Below are 20,772 nucleotides of genomic sequence, written 5' to 3'. Positions count from 1 at the left end.
AGAACACCTCCGTTTTGGAGTGTTAGAGGACAAGTTGGGACAAGCCTATCTCGGCTTTCAGTGCTTACCAGTCGAGTGAGTATAAGAGAAATTGTGGAGAGCTGGACATGTCCCAAATATACAAATAGAATTTGGAATTATTAATATAGCCGCATACAGATAGCCCCTTCCTTTTTTTTTTTTTTAAAACACAGTACATGCACCATCAAGAAGACCCTCTGCTGGCTGTACCTTTTTAAATATGAAATACACAGTTTAATATAGATGCATATTGGTGAACTGTTCAGCATGTCTTGCTTTATTCTAGTGTAATAATTTACACTCAACAAAAATATAAACACAACACTTTTGGTTTTGCTCCCATTTTGTATGAGATGAACTCAAAGGTCTAAAACTTTTTCCACATACACAATATCACCATTTCCCTCAAATATTGTTCACAAACCAGTCTAAATCTGTGATAGTGAGCACTTCTTTGCTGAGATCATCCATCCCACCTCACAGGTGTGCCATACCAAGATGCTGATTAGACACCATGATTAGTGCACAGGTGTGCCTTAGACTGTCCACAATAAAAGGCCACTCTGAAAGGTGCAGTTTTGTTTTATTGGGGGGGGGATACCAGTCAGTATCTGGTACGACCACCATTTGCCTCATGCAGTGCAACACATCTCCTTCGCATAGAGTTGATCAGGTTGTCAATTGTGGCCTGTGGAATGTTGGTCCACTCCTCTTCAATGGCTGTGCGAAGTTGCTGGATATTGGCAGGAACTGGTACACGCTGTCGTATATGCCGGTCCAGAGCATCCCAAACATGCTCAATGGGTGACATGTCCGGTGAGTATGCCGGCCATGCAAGAACTGGGACATTTTCAGCTTTCAAGAATTGTGTACAGATCCTTGCAACATGGGGCCGTGCATTATCCTGCTGCAACATGAGGTGATGTTCTTGGATGAATGGCACAACAATGGGCCTCAGGATCTCGTCACGGTATCTCTGTGCATTCAAAATGCCATCAATAAAATGCACCTGTGTTCTTCGTCCATAACAGACGCCTGCCCATACCATAACCCCACCGCCACCATGGGCCACTCGATCCACAACATTGACATCAGAAAACCTCTCACCCACACGATGCCACATTCGCTGTCTGCCATCTGCCCTGGACAGTGTGAACCGGGATTCATCCGTGAAGAGAACACCTCTCCAACGTGCCAAACGCCAGCGAATGTGAGCATTTGCCCACTCAAGTCGGTTACGACGACGAACTGGAGTCAGGTCGAGACCCCGATGAGGATGACGAGAATGCAGATGAGCTTCCCTGAGATGGTTTCTGACAGTTTGCGCAGAAATTCTTTGGTTATGCAAACCGATTTTCAGCAGCTGTCCGAGTGGCTGGTCTCAGACAATCTTGGAGGTGAACATGCTGGATGTGGAGGTCCTGGGCTGGTGTGGTTACACGTGGTCTGCGGTTGTGAGGCTGGTTGGATGTATTGCCAAATTCTCTGAAACGCCTTTGGAGATGGCTTATGGTAGAGAAATGAACATTCAATACACGAGCAACAGCTCTGGTTGACATTCCTGCTGTCAGCATGCCAATTGCACGCTCCCTCAGATCTTGCGACATCTGTGGCATTGTGCTGTGTGATAAAACTGCACCTTTCAGAGTGGCCTTTTATTGTGGGCAGTCTAAGGCACACCTGTGCACTAATCATGGTGTCTAATCAGCATCTTGATATGAGACACCTGTGAGGTGGGAGGGGTTATCTCAACAAAGGAGAAATGCTCACTATCACAGATTTAGACTGGTTTGTGAACAATGTTTGAGGGAAATGGTGATATTGTGTAATGTGGAAAAAGTTTTAGATCTTTGAGTTCATCTCATACAAAATGGGAGCAAAACCAAAAGTGTTGCGTTTATATTTTTGTTGAGTGTATATTAGACTAGAATTAGTGCACAATTTTTTTATGTATCAATATTTGCCTGTATCATAATTTCTCTCTCTCTCTCTTAAAGCTGTATCAGCCCTTAGAAACGGCCATGTTAAATGCTAGTGTCCTACAGTCTGTTTCAACCCATCAAAAATTCCTACTTTGAGACTTTGCACATGTATAAATACTGAAATTCTTCAGGTCAGGTATGGAAGCATGCAGAGATGCATTGCTGCAGTACTGCCTGGGGTCTTGGGTAGCAACCACCTAGAGAGATAAGCAATCCATCCCCACCCCTCAAAATTAGATGCCTGTCTGCCGTAACCATGTTAAACAAGGGTGTCCTCTTAGTTTTCTCCAGCTGCTGGAGTGCTCAAGAACGAGGCACCTGCTTGCTAGACTGTACCCAATGAAGTGCACCACGTGGCCATAGTGCCTTTAGCTGATGCTGCCTCAAAATGGAGTCTCTTTAAGCCCTGTTCAAATGAGACTAGTTTTATATGGGGAGATAGGGTTGTGTAATTTTACCACGGGGTGTCTGTAATGATTGTGGTATGTTCGCATTGGATAAGAAAGCTCTGGTATGCACAGCCATCACTCCTCAAAAAAAGCAAGAAAATTATGAAACTGAATAGAATGAATTCACCTCTGGTCACTTTCTGTCATCTAGCTTCTGTGTAGTTAGCTGTCAGCTTCACACTTGATTTGTCTGTGTGCAGAGATGCACGTGTTGTGGAACACACTCTGTATGCCAAAGTATGTGATCTGAACACTTCTCATTCACAAAGCAATTCCCTTCCTGTGGACTTTGTGCCTTTTAATTTTGAATTTACATGCAGAGGTACACAGCCTGCTCGCGCTGTGCTCTGGCTGTGTACCATAAACAGAGCAGGTTGTCCGAAGATGCATAGTTGAATCACCGATATGATGATTTTTCAGCTGTGACGTGTGAACAGATTGATACAGAAATTCTTCATAAACTAGAAGGCACTCAGAGAGTCCATACCTCTGCCAAGGCCACATGTTGCTTAAAATTCATAATTTTTGAGGACCTTATCCATCTCTTCACCAAATTTCATCAACATCCTCTGACAACAATTTGAGTTAAATGTTGCTAGGTGCCAAACATTCTTCTGGACCTCATTTTCTGGCTCACCTTCAAAATTGAATGACTTGTTTCCTGGAACATTATCTGTCTGCTCATCAAATTTCATTGAAATCCATTCATTATGTTTTGAGTTATCCTACTAACAGACAAACAAACACCAGTGAAAACATTACCTGCTTGTTGGAGGTAATAAAGCTCAAGCTTGAATATAAAATCTCTGCTGCTTGCATGGTGAAAGTCTTCAAAACGCCTCTTTAAATGCCTCGATGCTCGAGACTCCTTTTCCAGAGGACATACTGTATTCACACTTGATTAATATAACCGGAGGTAACTTTTATGGGTCATTGTAAGGTAAAGTATGGATCCTATGCTCTATTCTGAGTGTTGGTGATGTACATATTGGAGTATACGCTGGGCCATGGCATGATGAGATAGGGTGGCCCCCTTGAGGTTGAGGTTCTTTTATTTAATGTGGGTAACCAGTGAAGGACTTATTTCCAGAAGGGCCCACGGCACATGTCTCTCACTCCTCCCCAGCACTGTTGTCAAGAATGCCACTAGGGAGCGTGGCTGCAATCAGGGAGCGAACCCGAATTGCTAGTGTCCTGGTCCACGTGCAAGCCGTTATGCCACCACCCCCCATAATATGTTTCCTTATGCGTTCCCCAGCTATTAGTCAGGTACCCCTTTTCCTACTGAGTGGGCAGGTGGGGTTATCAGCTGCCAGTTCCAACTGGGACTTTAACTGACAACCTTCTGCACAGATGTTCTAACCACTGATCCACCACCTGCAGATCATTTTGCAGATGCAAAATTGCACCGGAATCTTGACTGACACACAATTAAAAAAAAAAAAAAAAAACTACTGAAATGACTCATATGCAGTGTTGCCACAGTTACTTTGAAAAAGTAATCCAATTACTGATTACTCCTTGAAAAAGTAACTTAGTTACTTTACTGATTACTCAATTGTAAAAGTAACTAAGTTAGATTACTAGTTACTTTTTTAGTTACTTTCCCCAGCTGCCGACAACAACCCTCTGCCACCTCAACATGACAATGATACCTGTTTTGCCAAAACTTACTTTATAGTCACCCTTTCTTGACTTCAATGAAAATAAATACTTGTTTTATAAAAAGTAAAATAAAGACCTCTTTCTTGACCTCATATTTAACTGTTGACAGCACTGTAACAGTAAAACTTGCAATTTCAAACCTACATTGTTTATAAATGTAACTATTAAATTCTAACATTTTTCTAACATTTAAATTCTCTCTAAACATTTTACTTGTCGAAATTATTATTATTTCAAGCAATATTAGTAGTTGTAGTAAAAAAAAAAACTGCTTCAAAACTGGACCTTTAATCTAGGGGTGTTGTGGGGGATTCGCCCCTGCTTTGGCGTTTGAGCACAAAGAATGGATAACATTTATTTATGCAGAAAACATGACCAGATGTACAGGTAAGAAAGTTTTATTGCGTTTTCACATCATGTGGTCCTCAGAAAGAGAGTTTAGGTGCATTTGAGTGGAAAATAGTGTTAGTTGTTGACGCGTCGCGGAGGATCAGCTGTTTTTAACGAGACGATACGGAGCGGCTCAGCTCAGAATTCTAAATAAAGGAGGGAAAAAAGTATAAAAATGTCTTTGTAAAGCTCAGTGCAGGTGTGCTGATCACCGCGTTTTAAGAGGTGAGGACGAGTCGAGCAGCTGCAAAAAAACCGTGGATGAAAAGCTCACACCTCGCTTAAAGTGGGCAGTTCAGTCGAACCCCGACCCCCTGCCCACGGACCAAGTTTAATACTGCTGTTGACCCACAATGAAAAATAATAGTAACGCACAGTGACATGGAGAAGTAACTATAATCTGATTACTGATTTGGAAAGATTAACGCGTTACATTACTCGTTACTAAAAAAAAAAGTGGTCAGATTAGAGTAACGCGTTACCGGCATCACTGCTCATATGGACTGGATAAAGTTCACTGATGAACTTAGTAATTACTTTACCCCACCTCCCCATGTAAAATGGGTCTTTAGTAAATCTTTATTTGACACAAAGTCTTTGCAGTCGCACCCAAAAATTCTCTGAAAAGACTTAGTAACTGATGTGAAAATCAATGCTATTATGTTGCGTTACTCACACAGAGCATCTGAACATTTTAAGGAGTTAAGTTGCCAAGTCTTATTTAAGTGTCTGTCACACTATGACTGATTACAGAAATGTATGAGCAACGTTTGCAGAATTTTGATATTCATTTGTGTCCAATTCATTAAATCCGTTCTTTGTCAGCTGATGTACAGCAAGTATGTTGGAGAGTATTGTGCATGCTTAAAACTATGAGCTGACATCAGGCACAGAGCTGTCCTGGTTGTTGCACATTTGAAGGTGCAACAGAGAAAAAAAGTTTGTTTGCTGTCCTCGCTGTTGCAGCCGTACCAACGCCTGGCATAGTGAGAATAAGCTGTCAGTGCATGAACGTAGTGAGGACGTATGTCATGATCCCCAAGCTAGCCAGATTCTAACCACATTTGTATTCAGACCTTGGTGAATCCTGCTCAAATCTGGCTCCCCCCAGTGTGTATATACAACCCCTGGCAAAAATTATGGAATCACCGGCCTCGGAGGATGTTCATTTAGTTGTTTAATTTTGTAGAAAAAAAGCAGATCACAGACATGACACAAAACTAAAGTCATTTCAAATGGCAACTTTCTGGCTTTAAGAAACACTATAAGAAATCAGGAAAAATAATTGTGGCAGTCAGTAACGGTTACTTTTTTAGACCAAGCAGAGGGAAAAAAATATGGACTCACTCAATTCTGAGGAATAAATTATGGAATCACTCTGTAAATTTTCATCCCCAAAACTAACACCTGCATCAAATCAGATCTGCTCGTTAGTCTGCATCTAAAAAGGAGTGATCACATCTTGGAGAGCTGTTGCACCAAGTGGACTGACATGAATCATGGCTCCAACATGAGAGATGTCAATTGAAACAAAGGAGAGGAATATCAAACTCTTAAAAGAGGGTAAATCATCACGCAGTGTTGCAAAAGATGTTGGTTGTTCACAGTCAGCTGTGTCTAAACTCTGGACCAAATACAAACAACATGGGAAGGTTGTTAAAAGCAAACATACTGGTAAACCAAGGAAGACATCAAAGCATCAAGACAGAAAACTTAAAGCAATATGTCTCAAAAATCGAAAATGCACAACAAAACAAATGAGGAACGAATGGGAGGAACCTGAAGTCAACATCTGTGACCGAACTGTAAGAAACCGCCTAAAGGAAATGGGATTTACATACAGAAAAGCTAAGCGAAAGCCATCATTAACACCTAAACAGAAAAAAACAAGGTTACAATGGGCTAAGGAAAAGCAATCGTGGACTGTGGATGACTGGATGAAAGTCATATTCAGTGATGAATCACGAATCTGCATTGGGCAAGGTGATGATGCTGGAACTTTTGTTTGGTGCCGTTCCAATGAGATTTATAAAGATGACTGCCTGAAGAGAACATGTAAATTTCCACAGTCATTGATGATATGGGGCTGCATGTCAGGTAAAGGCACTGGGGAGATGGCTGTCATTACATCATCAATAAATGCACAAGTTTACATTGATATTTTGGACACTTTTCTTATCCCATCAATTGAAAGGATGTTTGGGGATGATGAAATCATTTTTGAAGATGATAATGCATCTTGCCATAAAGCAAAAACTGTGAAAACATTCCTTGCAAAAAGACACATAGGGTCAATGTCATGGCCTGCAAATAGTCCGGATCTTAATCCAATTGAAAATCTTTGGTGGAAGTTGAAGAAAATGGTCCATGACAAGGCTCCAACCTGCAAAGCTGATCTGGCAACAGGAATCAGAGAAAGTTGGAGCCAGATTGATGACGAGTACTGTTTGTCACTCATTAAGTCCATGCCTCAGAGACTGCAAGCTGTTATAAAAGCCAGAGGTGGTGCAACAAAATACTAGTGATGTGTTGGAGTGTTCTTTTGTTTTTCATGATTCCATAATTTTTTCCTCAGAATTGAGTGAGTCCATATTTTTTTCCCTGTGCTTGGTCTAAAAAAGTAACTGTTACTGACTGCCACAATTTTTTTTTTTCCTGATTTCTTATAGTGTTTCTTAAAGCCAGAAAGTTGCCATTTGAAATGACTTTAGTTTTGTGTCATGTCTGTGATCTGCTTTTTTTTCTACAAAATTAAACAACTGAATGAACATCCTCCGAGGCCAGTGATTCCATAATTTTTGCCAGGGGTTGTATGTCTTGAAACCCGGAAAAATCTTCTGATGGGTCCGGCTGCTTGTGTTGCCAGTGGAAATGTGACATCATCCATCCATTAAAGCTCCAAATTCACTGGAGACCAACGGATTAAGCGATATTTGCCACCAGACAAATTATTTCAGTCTGTTACTAATCCGTGTTAATTTAATTTGTCATAGTATGGCAACACCTTTAATGATACATTCACATGTTGGTGGTGTGTGACAGAAGGTAAACCGGATAGTCCGTTGTTTTTCATGAGAGTACAACATCAAATTCAGCTGTGACAGACTGCGAGAGCAGCACACCACGCGATGATACATACCATAGATGGAAAAATTTTCTGCTTGCAGTCACAAGGACAAACTGGATGCTGATTTGCTTTTAGCAGTGGAAAGCAATCACCATGTTTTCCGGAGTATAAATCGCACCTGTTTTAAAAAAAAAAAAAAAGCCTTTTGAAGAGGAAAACCCGTATATTAGTAGCAGCAGAGTATAAGTCACACTCGAGTGCAAGTTGCACCTTTTTCTATATTATCAGGGATTTTTGTGCATGTGCGTTGTAAGGCAGGGGTGGTGGACAAGTGGTTAATGCGCTTGGTTTCAGTGCAGAAGGTTCTGAGTTCAAATCCCACCCCTGCCACATTTCTCCATGTAATGTGGAGATGCGTCAGGAAGGGCATCCGGCGTAAAACCTGTGCCAATTCAACATGCAGATCCACCTTGGATTTGCTGTGGTGACCCTGAGTGCAAACAAGGGAGCAGCCGAAGGAACTTACTTACTTTGTGCATTGTTGTAGTGTACACTTTATTATTGGTGTTCTTTTATTATTAGAGTTAATTTTGTTTAGTACTCTGATTCCTGGGCATGTCCTATATGAATAGTAATTACAGTTTTTATTATTATTAACAACAAATGTGTGATTTTTCGGTATATAAGTTACACTGGAGTATAAGTCACGTGGCCTCACAAACTAGTTTAAAAAAAGCAACTTATACTCCAGAAAATACGCTATTTATTTTACTGCAGGGTCACCCGACTTTATGTGAGGTAAACTGGAATGACTTGTGTGATATTACAAATGAAGTGATATCACAGAAAGTTCCCACAATACGCTAAAAATTGCAAACTCAAACTGTGAAAACGATGTGGTATCTTTCAAGTAAGTAAATTATCCATCCAATTAACACTGCAAAATTGTCTCCATGTCATCACTAGTATGATGGTTTTACTTCCGTCAACATGTGAATGTAGCATATGTCTGATGATTTGACATAATACAAAATGACACATAACGTCAACAACAAGATATATTTTATGCATCAAATGGTCATTCATGCTACTTGTTTCTCTTCAGGCCAGTTCAGATGGAGGCGTCTGCGGTTCTCTCACGCCACATCACGTCCGCGCCCATTCCTCCCCTGCCTCCCTCCCAGTCAATTCCCTCTCCACTCAAGCAGCAGATGCATCAGCAGCACCCATCATACCTGATGATGTGCCACTCCCCCATGGCTGGGAAATGGCCAAAACTGCTACTGGGCAGCGTTACTTCCTCAAGTAAGGTCTAATTTTTGTTGGTCTCATCTGATTAACCTTTTGGGCGATACTTGGATCAAATTGACCCAAAGTAACAATTTACTACATGAAGAAATATTTGGTCACTTTGAGTAACAAGTGATAGGCAATTGTACATCTCAAAGTTAAAGAAGGCCACACATCCAACATATATATCCACACATAACTGCAATAAGGCTTGTATTTATTCATTTATTTATCTGCAGTTCAACTTTTGAAAGCTTGTCTGTGCACAGTTCCTGCACCCCTTTCTAATCATCTTCACTGTATTTTGTTTGGAAACCTTCAGTGTTGTTGGTAAACATTATAAATATTCAACTTTTTCACATAGAAATACAATTAAGAGTACAGTAATAGCTGCCTTGCAGTTGCCATAGCAATGCGTTAGTCTTTCAGAACCTCTTGCTTTGAAATTTTAAAATTACTACCATTGTGATATCAGAGGTGGGCACAGATAACCCAAAAATTAACTTCGATAACAGATAATCACATAACTGAAAAGTTATCTTCGATAAAGATAAAACAATATACCACCCAAAAATGTAATGTATCGGAAGTTACAGATAACCGACAACAGATGAATTCCAATATTGTCTCTGGTACATTTGCAACTACTAGTAAAACGAATTTAAGTTTTAATGCCACAATAACTTCTACTAATATTAAAAGTAACAACAGACCCACACACTGAGACCACACTTTTGTCTTTGAACATTCTGCCCCTGCTGGAAGCTTTTGTTTACTACAGAGCTCCCAACACAGAGGTACCCTGAGAGCAGCCCTAAAGCCAGCTCTCTATCAATTATAACACTCCGGTCAGGCGGAGGTCTTGAAAAATAAAGTCATGTTAACTTATGGTTTTGATTTATAAATAACATTAATACCGATAGAATAACTCCATTAATGTCAATTCTGTCATTTGTACAAAGTTAAAATATAGCATATATCTTTTAATGTTGAATAATACACTAATTCTGAGGTTTTGTAACAAACACAGACAAATCGCAAAGGATTCTGGGTAAAAGTGCCTCTGCTAAACACTGATTGGTTCAGTCATTCATTATGTAAACCAACACGTTAATGTGACGTCTGTCATGTGTTGGTGTTCATTTTTTTATTTGTAAAAACAGGCATTTTTACGGAGCCCTGGAAGTGTCATCGCAAAATTTTTGCATGTGGAGAGAATGTGCGCACGTTTTATGATGTTGTAAAACGTGCTTTACACTGCAAGATGATTTTTCATGCAGGAATTTTTTGGACCGAGTTTCAGGTTAATCGCGCGTCCTGCATTGTGTAGTGTACATGGAGTAACAAGCTGCGTTTAACATCTCAGGACCACCTCCTGATCGCCGATCGTATGATCGTCCAATGAAAATCTAACCTGTTTGATATTATTCTGGTCGGCCGTCGTGAGGTTATCCTCCTGCTGAAAAGCTACAAGCATCCAACCGCTCGCACTGTGCCTGTGCAAACACTGCAGAGCTGTCTTGTAATGTTGTTATTATTATTATTATTATTATTTTATTTTATTTATTTTTTTTTGCTGTTGTTTTGTTTTAAACTTCATTTGTAAAAAAGAAAGCCATTTGCAAAGCCAAAATGTTGATTTGACAATCATCTGATATAACTGAGGTCAAAACAAATACAACACTGCCATCTACTGGTTCCCAGACGCTTAGTACTTAGGGCGAATACTGCCATGAACACTACTGGCCAGTAGATGGCAGTAGAGGCCTTGAAAACAAAATTCCAGATAATCCCTGTCTGCTACATTTAAAATGCGTGGAATTTAACAAACGCAAATACAATAACGTCTATAAACCCAGAGAATATATTCAAGAGAGTTTTAGGCACTAGAGTTTAATGCTGTTGTCCGTGGAGCCTGAACAGTGTCTGAAATGCATTTGTCCTGTCGTGAACGTGAGATTACATCATCCTACCCATAATGCACTGCTGGGCTCAGCATGTGCTCACAAAACCTTAAAAATTAGCACATTACTTTAAAACTAAAACATATATCTGATATTTTCACTTTATAAAACTTCAGACATGACAGTAATTTTAAATAACTTGTCCAAAATTAGTTTGGTTAAAATTTGAACCATAAGTTAAAAATGTATGCCTCTGGATGACTTAGGTGATATTGCCAGCATATCGGTATGGTGTCAAAAGGAAATTTTTCTTTTTTTTTTTGACCACTTCTCCTTTGTCTGCAGAAGATAGACGCTTTTCATAAAAGCAGCTCTCTTCTGTTTGCAGAGGGTATAACTGTATATCTGTTACGAAATGCTTGTCGCTGTTAAGGTTTGTTTATCGGTCTAAAAGTTATCGGACAAAAGTTAATCGGAAGATAATTGGTCCGATAATGGTTTTTAAAGTTATCTAAAAAGATAATCGATAATGAAAACATTATCTTCGATTATTATCTATTATCGGAACTGTGCCCACCACTGTGTGATATATACCATCACTGACCATACTTCAAAATTATGCCATGATATAAATTTTGGGACGTATTCCCAGTCCGAGCGTGTAGGTCACATTAATGTCATCTACAGTGGTGGGCACAGTTCAGCTAATCCAATAACAGCTAATTATCGAAGCTCATGTTTTTGCTAGTGGATTAGCTTTTCAGATAAGTTTTAAAACCATCATCGGACCAATTGTCTTCTGATAAATTTAGCGCCGATAACTTTCAGTCTGATAACTTTTTTGTTTTTGTTTTTTTGTTTTGTTTTTTTGCTGGTAAAGTGAGCAAAGTTTAACGGTCAAAAATGTTTGGAAACCCCAAAATTAAACATCTTAGTCCGTTTGTTGCGTGTTTGTGGCAGACTGGCTGCCTGTCACTTGCTGATGACATCATCATTAAGCGCAAAACGTGATTGGCCGGTCGACGCAGGGAGCATTGTGGGTTGTGTAGTTGAGGTTCACTTTTGACGTTAAAGTGAGTGTTATCGTCCACTTGACACAAAAACAAAACAGACTGATTTTAACATTATTTTCTTTTATTTCTTTGTGGCTGACGGTATAATTTAATCGCCAAGACTTGGTGGGGGAGAGGAGCTATCATGGTGCAGCTGTGTACAGAGGGATTTCTTCCCTCTTTCGACACTGTTTTGGATTTTAAAAAAAGATGCTTTATGTGGATTATTTCTTCAGATGGATCCCACTGAAACTAACAGGTCAGAATTCATATTTACTATGTGTCTTTTATTCTGCGAATCAGTACATTAATGGACGTATTTTGGTTGTTTAAGTCGCAGGGTTCAAAACGTGAAAAAGCAGCAGTTTTTTAGTTCATACTTCTAATATTGTGTTTTACTGCTTTTGAAAGATGACAGTGTTTGGGGTTTTATTTTTTCTTCATTCATTTTTCATGCATTCTTATGTGTTTGTGATCCTTGAATTTACCCAGCAGTGAAGAATGAAAGTGAAACTGGTTTATCAGAAGCAGACAGTGTAATCTGATATGGCCGCATCCGAATCAGTAATAAAAGCTATCGGTTATCTGTAATAAAGATACATTTTTAGCAATTTATCAGTTTAGCATCATAAAAGATAACTTTTCAGTTATTGGATTAATGGTTATCGAAGCTAACTTTTTGGTTAGCTGTGCCCACCACTGGTCGTCTACTAACTGTCAGTAAATATAGGGGATATATCCAAACAACTCTTGTTCAAATGCTGAAAGAGATTCTGTTTAAAGTAGAAAGACAAAAATTGGGAGCTCAGTTTGTTTCAATCTGGGCAGTGAATGCGCTAATTAGATTTTTGGGTTATTTAGAACATGTATTTGGGTATTAATGAGGATGAAGGTTTTCATTTCTAACAGCCACTACTCAAGAATACTTTATCATATATTTTGAATGTGTGCATATTATGGTGACACAAATTGGATGATGTCTACAAATCCAAATATGCTAACTGGGGTGCTAATTTGGATAAACCATTCCATGCTGTCGGTATCTGATGGGTTATAGAGGCGGTCATAATTCATCACTTCATCATCAGAGGAAGTATATGCAATATGTTTTAAACATAATATAAGGTTGCATAAAATTAGGCAAATCATGTACCTCGTGTTAGTTTACGGATTTATCCCCCCCCCCCCCCCCCCCCCCGTTAGGATAAAGATAATAAACTGACTATGCTTTTTCTTTTCCTGTTTTACTTTTTGACTCTTACTACTTGTCATCGATACACTGCATTTTGAACATGGGAAAAAAGATTAAAGTGACAATGTACATATATTTCAAGTACATTAAACCTACTTTTTTAGTATACTGTGGACTGAAAGGGACGGGGTATATAAAAGAGGAAGACGTAGTAGTACATCCTGCAGTATACAGGCTCTGAGATTGATGTAGCGGTGGTGCTTATTCCTGGATAACATTTTTCTGTGACTGCCCCCAATACACAGCAACAGTCCATCACAAGTTAATTGTTCATCCAAGGTTACTGCTGGATGACCTGGGACAATGCAGATGAACTGTCTTGTCCAAGGACACGGACAGCTAGCATGACCTGTAATCAAATCCTGATATTGGTAGCCCAATTTCTATCCCATTGAGGTACTTGCTCTGTAAGGGGATTATAGTACTATACCAGATTCTATCTATCCATCTGTTCAAGGGCTTTCTTTTTTCTCCAAGCAGTATCACAAACAATACTAACGGGATTCCCCCTCAAGATTTGGTTTATAGGATCTTTGCCACTAGGACAACCTTAGTGCAACATTATCGAAGGAATTAAGTTCATAGAGATACTGTTCATAAGCAGCTATGCTGTTGCCCACAAGTGTCCATAATGTCATGTGCTGAACTTTGTAAAGCGATAACAAAGAACATTTCTCCAAAGAGAGAGATTGGCATATTGATTCTGGAAGGTAATTTGTCTTTATTGCACACTGTATATTTTCATTTGGTTAAGATTTATGGACTGCATCAATTAAGTATTTGGAAAAAAAATCTGATATATAAAGGGATTTACTGACTTCAGTGGTTCTGGGGATTGTGTATGCCCTCCTTACTTTTCTGCTTATTTTAATTATAGGTTGGAGGGGCATGAAAAAACAAATATTTAATTTTGAAACAACTTTCTCATGTTTTTGATAAATTCTAAACTTTGTCCTAAGTGTGCACACGCACACCTGGTAGTACAGGTACAGCAGGTTGAGACAAAGCGTGTTTTGCACCTTTTCTTTGTCAGGTTACAGCAGTTTAACGGATACAGTTGTGTTGAGACTTGTTGTGTGTTTGCAGTCACCTGGATAAAACGACCACTTGGCATGACCCTCGCCTTTCGCAGCTTCAGTCGGCTGCAGCTCAACATCCTATCTCAAATACTCCAGTTCACTCCCTCACCAGCACCGCACCTCCTGCACAACAACAATCCATCAACCCAGAAACAGGTATTACTTAGCTTCCCTCCGCAAACGTGCCTGTTCTTCTTTTTCGAGTCCAGTATTTTTGTAAAACCACAGTCCTTGCTTTTGGTGGTTTACCCAACTGCTAGTACTTGATAGGTCATACTACTTCAGGATTCACCACAACCTGTTCTGTACATCTGTGGATGTGGCAACCCATGGTGGGAATGAAAATAATTTTACTATATTAAGGCCTTGGGGACATTTTGGACTTGAATCCCTTTGCAGGATTTACGCTTAAAACTCAATATTTTCTAATTTTGAACTGATTTTAAGCAGTGTATAATCAGTGGTGTACCTAGATTAAATCTGGGTACATAAGAAATAATTCTGTTTTAATGAATTTTCAGGGCAGTAAGTTTTGAAGTGTTTCTAAGCCACCAAAAACAATTTAAAGAAGTTTAAACCTGAAATTTGCTTCTTTAAAAACAAAAAACAAACAAATTTTAAACTCATTAATTAGAGAGAAAACTAGTAAAATTTGAGAAAATGGTTCTGACTTGATACAGAGAGCATATCATTGGATTTTGGTTGTGCATATGTGTTTCTGGACTCTGGGACACTGAGATAAGGATATTTGTGCCTGTTTATTGAATAGCCGATTCAATAAGTTACTACTACAATGAATAATGGTATGAATATTATCAGTTAGTGTAGTCCTAGAAGACTGCTACAGAAGTCAGAAGCCAATTCTGATACTATTATTAGTAGTAGTAGTAGTGTTGGTGTCCCATCACTATGTACATATAGTAAAATGTAAGACCTTTGTCATTTTGCTTGTGTGTTTGAATAGATTCTTGTGAACACAACAAACCAATCATAATACAAAGCAGCATAATAATTAAGAGACATCATATTTGTAGGTTACATATACTGTGTTGATACAGTCACGCCCATAAGGAATTGAACTATTTTGGCCGCTGTAGACCACAACTATGAAATTGTTTTAATTAAACGGTCACAGTGAGCTTGCAGTGTAGATGTTCAGTATTCATTCAAGGGGTTTTCCAAAAATATTGCATTAACCTTTTAGGAATTATGGTCATTTTATATATATATATATATATATACACCGCTTCATGGTAGAACTGCACAGAGGAGGAAGGATTTCCTTAAAAGGAGATAGCTATAGTTTACAAGAAAGCACATTGAAAACTTCAGTATAGATTTGATCTGTTTTCTTTAAAAATCTGTTTTGTTTTGAAGCCCTTCTCTTTGTCACTTAACCATGAAGCTGTGACCGGTGACGCAACACCCTGCACAGTTTCTCCAATCACAGCCACAAAAGCCTATAACTCCAATAGTTTATGTAATATTTGTGTTGAATTAAAGCAAAGAAGCAAAATTGTTGTTGTTCAAACCCTTATGGACCTGACTGTAACAACATGCAGATGATGCTTTATAGGGTGCTGATTTGAAAATGCTAGCATGCTGAAAAAGTGATGGGAGATTGTGTAATTCTAGTGCCAGTTTTTATTTTGTTTTCATTTGTATACTTTGCTCAGTGGAACTAACTGGACTCTAGAAATAGTAGTTGATATTTAATCTGTCACATCTGAACACTAAATAAAATCCTTATCGGCACCAAGACTGATTCATGAAACGGGTTCATCTATAGAAACAAGAAGTAGTTCATCAGTTTCAGTTGCTTGCCTTACTTTTTATGCTGCCAATTTTTGCACATATTCCACTCATTGTAAGTATTTGTAAGTATTAAAATTTTGTCTCAGTGCTGTGGCTGTTTAAAGGCTTCACTCACAGCACAAGGGTGCGATATGTAGTGGTTGCAGCACTTTAATTCCATAGTCGTAGCTGTAGCCATTTACCTACAATCATTCACATCTGCCTCAGTAAACTAGGAGCTACACTTGCACAAAACGTGGGCCAGAATCAACTATTTGCCTTCAGCACTCCGTGCACTTGCAGCCACCACTTGCCTTCTTACTGTGTACTTTCACTGCTGTTCAGGTCCGCTGCCTGAAGGCTGGGAGCAGGCTGTGACTGCAGAGGGAGAGGTGTACTACATCGATCACATAAATAAGACCACCACATGGGTCGACCCGCGTCTAGGTAGCACACTATCAAATTTGTGTCTGCAGAATTGACCATTCCTGTTTGTCAATGACAAACCTTTTGTTCCACAATCACAAGTTGCTCTTTTTTTTTTTTTGGCAACGGAAATATGAAAGATCGCAAAGTTTAGAAAAGTTATTCTCACACATATCATTGCTCACATGGAATGAAATTGCTGATCACAGTGAAAATATTCAGTTTATGTGAATTTTATGTTCCAGGCCAGAAGATAAACCCTGCCATTATTGGAATGGCATTACAGCAAAGGCAGGAGAAGGAAAGGCTCCGGTGCAAACAGCAGGGCCTTCCCAAGCAAATGACACCACAGGTCAGAGGTCAACCATGTTGTGTTTGAATATACTGGACCATCCTCAACATGTTCTGTTAGAAATTGACATTCTGACATATGCCCTTACATTTAATTTATTTCTCATGTGTTGTGTTCTACAGTTGTGGTCAGATGTTTATGTACACTAATCATGGGCATGAATGTGTGGTAATTCTGGGCTTTTAATGAGTACTTTGAACTATTTTTTCCCTGGGTTGAATGATTGTACAACATACATCATTAATGCCTTTAAAAAACAAGAATTGGATGGTAAATGGACTGCATTTATATAGCGCATTTCCATCTATATCAGAAGCTCAAAGCGCTTTATAATGATCGCACAGACACACTCGCACACTGATGTCAGGGTGCTGCCATGCAAAGTGCTCAATACACACCAGGAGAAACTAGGGGATTAAGGACCTTGCCCAAGGGTCCATAGTGATTGTCCATCCAGACTGGGGTTTGAACCGCGGATCCTCTGGTCTGAAACCCATCGCTTAACCACTAGGCCATCACCTCCCCATGCACAAGTATGAATTTATTTTGGATACATACAGGCTCAAATAGGTGTATGTGTGCGTGTGTGTGTGTGTGTGTGTATAATATATATATATATATATATATATATATATATATATATATATATATATATATATATATATATATATATATACACACACTAATATTTGGTTCAAGGTTCTGGCATAATTCTGGCTGGACATTTGACCACTCTTTGCCAAAATTGGTAGAGTTCAATTAAATTGGTTGGTTTCCTGGCATAGACTCGGCTTTTAAGTATAGTCCACAAATTTTCACAGTTATGGCCAATTTTCAACTTTCTACCTTTTGATAGGAGGTGACGTTGAAGAATTTGGAGGTAGTCCTCATTCTTTATTATTCCATTCACTTTGTGCAGTGCACCAGTACCACTGGCAGTAAAACAGAGCTAGAGCATGATTCTACTACCACTATGCTTGACAGCTGGTACAGTGTTCTTAGGTTTGAAAGCCTCACCCTTACTCCTCCAAGCATACCTCTTGTCACTTGGCCAAATAGCTCCATCTTTGTCTCATCTGACCATAGAACTTTTCTCTAGAAGCCGTTTCACTTTTCCATGTGGGCAGCTGCAAACTTCATTCTAGCTTGACAGTGTAGATTATGGAGCAGGGGCTTCTTTCTTATTTGGCACTGTCTTCGTCCATGGTGATATAAAACTCGCTTCACTATGGACAGTGATGCTGGTGTTGCAGCAGTTTTAAGTTTTGAGTTGATCGAGAACATCCTAACCAATTTCCTTTCACCTGAGGATGACAGTTTGGGTCTTCCTCCAGACCTTGGCAAAGAAGAGTTAGATCTGACTAACTTATGCAGTTGTTTGAATGGATAATTTTAGAATCTGCAGTTTACAAATGGCTCCAAGAGACCTTCCTAACTTGTGCAAATCTACAGTTCTTCTCAGATCTTCACTGAGTTCCTTGGACTTTCACATTCTTCTAACTATTGGTCAGTCTCAGTTCTGTCAAACACTTCTTTTTTGTGCTGACAAAGAGAAACTACCAGTTGTAGTCAATCATGTTCATGAATGAGGAGTTAATAGGCTTTGACTGTGTCACGTTAAGACATTGTAGAACCTTCATTAACACTTACTAAAATATTTAAGCGAATGCATAATTTTGACCATGTGTGGTTTAGAGAAAATCCATAAGAAAATCCAAAATAAAAATTGCATCCAATTAATGGTGTATGCCGTACAATCATTCCATTCTGGCAAAAGAACAGTTCAGTAACATTAAAAGTCCAAATTTACCATGACATTCATGCCCATGATTAGTGTATGCAAATGTCTGACCACAACTATGTGTTTGTCCCTTCATTTCGGAGTAATAGTGCTTTCATTTTCGGGTGACGTTACACAAACAGGATTGTGTCTGTGTTGTAGGATGCAGGAGGAAGGAACCAGATTCCTGGTGTCATGGACCACGATAGAAGCACACAAACTGTTGTCCCATCTCTTGATGTCAGGATCAGAACCTCAAGCCTGGAGCCTACACTTAATGGGTGAGTTGATAGTAATAATTACTGTAGTGTCATTGTGTCTATCAGCTTTTTCCGTAGTGTTAGGTTAGAGTGCTGTGGTCATAAAGAAAAAGAAATAGAGATGGTACATTTAAAATGTTACACGGTCACTACACTCCTCCCCAGATGCCCGAACCACCTGAGCTGGCTCCTTTCGATGTGAAACAGCAGCAGTTTTTGTTAGAAGTTCCTGATATTCTAGCTTCTTTTCCTGTCTGTGAGTGTAACCTTGCATACCCAATAGAGGAACCTCCTTTCCGCTGCTTGTATCTGTTGTTTTGTTTTTTTGGTCACTACCTAAAGCTCATGACCATAGGTGAGGATAGCGCCATACAGCAAGAGCCCTGCCTTTTGGCTCAGCTCTTTCTTCACCATGATGATCCAGTGTCACCGACCGAACGGTCCCCTCTACTAATTGGATCGCTCTACCTTCACTGTGTATGCGTCTGAGACTGTCTGAGTCTGACTCTCTACACCCAAAGCAATCAAAGGGAATAATATGATTATTAACCATCAGATGACAAAGTAAAACCTATTAAATCATTCTAAAGTCAGTTTTAAGCAGAAATGAGGCGATAATCTGTGAGTCTTTACTGACACTCTGAAATGACGTAGGCGCAGCAGCAAGTCAGACTCAGACGTGCTGCTGTGGCGCTCTAATCTATCCCGTCTTTTATTATGTAATAATGCTGAATTTATGTGGAAATGATTGTTGTACAAAAGCTTCAGATATCTGTCGCTGAGATAGATGATGACTGGAGTGCAGTTTTAAGCAGAAACGAGGTGATAATCAGTGAATTGCTGCTGACGCTCCAAAATGACGCATGCACATTGAAGGCAAGGGCAGACCAATTTTTAGGGGAGCCTCAGGCGCAACACTGAGCCGGCTGCCAAGCTCACACTCCAGCTTTCCTCCACTCATGAACAAGACTCAGAGATGTATTTGGACCAGTAACACCCCGACCCAGACACTCAGGGCAGGAGACAGGAGACAGTCCACCCAATTCTGACAAAAGTCCATGGTCTCAGAATAGGGACTTGCTTCCAAGTTGTTTCACTTGATAGTTCATACAGATTTTTGTGGTTTTATGTGGCCAGGTTTTGAAACCTTTCATCTTCTGCTGTAACTTCAGTACAGTGGTGGTGTGAATGTGATTTCATTTGTTTTCCACAAAGAAATTAAGATAGAGATCATCACAAAAACCTTGAGTTGCATAATATGTGCTCTCAAATATATAATTTGTGCAGCCATCATAATTTGCTGGTTTCCCTCTTGTTGGGGACACAAATTTTCAGTAAATGTAGCCAGCTGGAAACCTGAAGAAGAAACATTTTCTTGGTCACGTAGAGTTTTAATCATGTAATGTGTATTATGAACTTCATGTCATCAGGACTAATTTTTAAATCTTTTTTTATTCAAGTTATTTACAGTTGAATTGAATTTGTTCATCTGGGACTATGAAAATAATGTAGTGAAAAATATTTTGTAAGTGGGGGGTGTGTTTTGTTTTTTGTGTGTGTGTGTGTGTGTAATGTACTGAAAAATATATTTTTCTTCACATTCTGCCTGATGTTATTGCACAAGATCGACAGTGACTTCACTGTCGACCTTGTGCTGTGGGATTGATGACAGATGTGTACAGGGATGTCAGCCTTTTTTTTTCCCCTTCTGAAAACCAGATCATGATCACATATGCAAATATGTTTTCTGTGTGTTGTTGTGCAGTGCTCACTCTCGCAATGAGAGCACTGACAGTGGATTGAGCGTCAGCAGCTTGCCGCGCACGTCAGACCACCTAATGAGCTCTGTGGATCACATGGACACTGGTAATGCACCACTCCCCACCAATTATTTTGAAAGAGTATCAAGATTTTAAAACTAATCATATTTTTGCCTAGTTTCAAGAGTTTTAAAAGTGTGGAATGTCAGGAGGTCCTGAAGTTAAAGTACATATCTCACTACAATCATG

General features: G+C 39.4%; 1 protein-coding gene across 2 annotated transcripts in view; it reads left to right on the top strand.

Moving 5' to 3' along the window:
* LOC117517390 (transcriptional coactivator YAP1-like) overlaps positions 1 to 20,772 on the top strand; it is a 59,490-nt gene that overhangs the window by 12,554 nt on the left and 26,164 nt on the right. Inside the window, exons 3-8 of one of the 2 annotated variants that reach the window (XM_034178393.1) lie at positions 8,680 to 8,879; positions 14,159 to 14,307; positions 16,291 to 16,392; positions 16,617 to 16,723; positions 18,666 to 18,784; positions 20,529 to 20,629. In XM_034178393.1, coding sequence (XP_034034284.1) covers positions 8,680 to 8,879; positions 14,159 to 14,307; positions 16,291 to 16,392; positions 16,617 to 16,723; positions 18,666 to 18,784; positions 20,529 to 20,629 — 778 coding nt within the window. The remainder of the gene's footprint in view (positions 1 to 8,679; positions 8,880 to 14,158; positions 14,308 to 16,290; positions 16,393 to 16,616; positions 16,724 to 18,665; positions 18,785 to 20,528; positions 20,630 to 20,772) is intronic. The other variant, XM_034178394.1, reaches the window with a different exon arrangement.

This window comes from Thalassophryne amazonica, chromosome 9 (assembly GCF_902500255.1).
Source record: "Thalassophryne amazonica chromosome 9, fThaAma1.1, whole genome shotgun sequence".
Classification (NCBI taxonomy): Eukaryota; Metazoa; Chordata; class Actinopteri; order Batrachoidiformes; family Batrachoididae; genus Thalassophryne; species Thalassophryne amazonica.
Note: the sequence above shows the minus strand (reverse complement) of the source record. Positions and strands in the feature narration are given on the sequence as shown.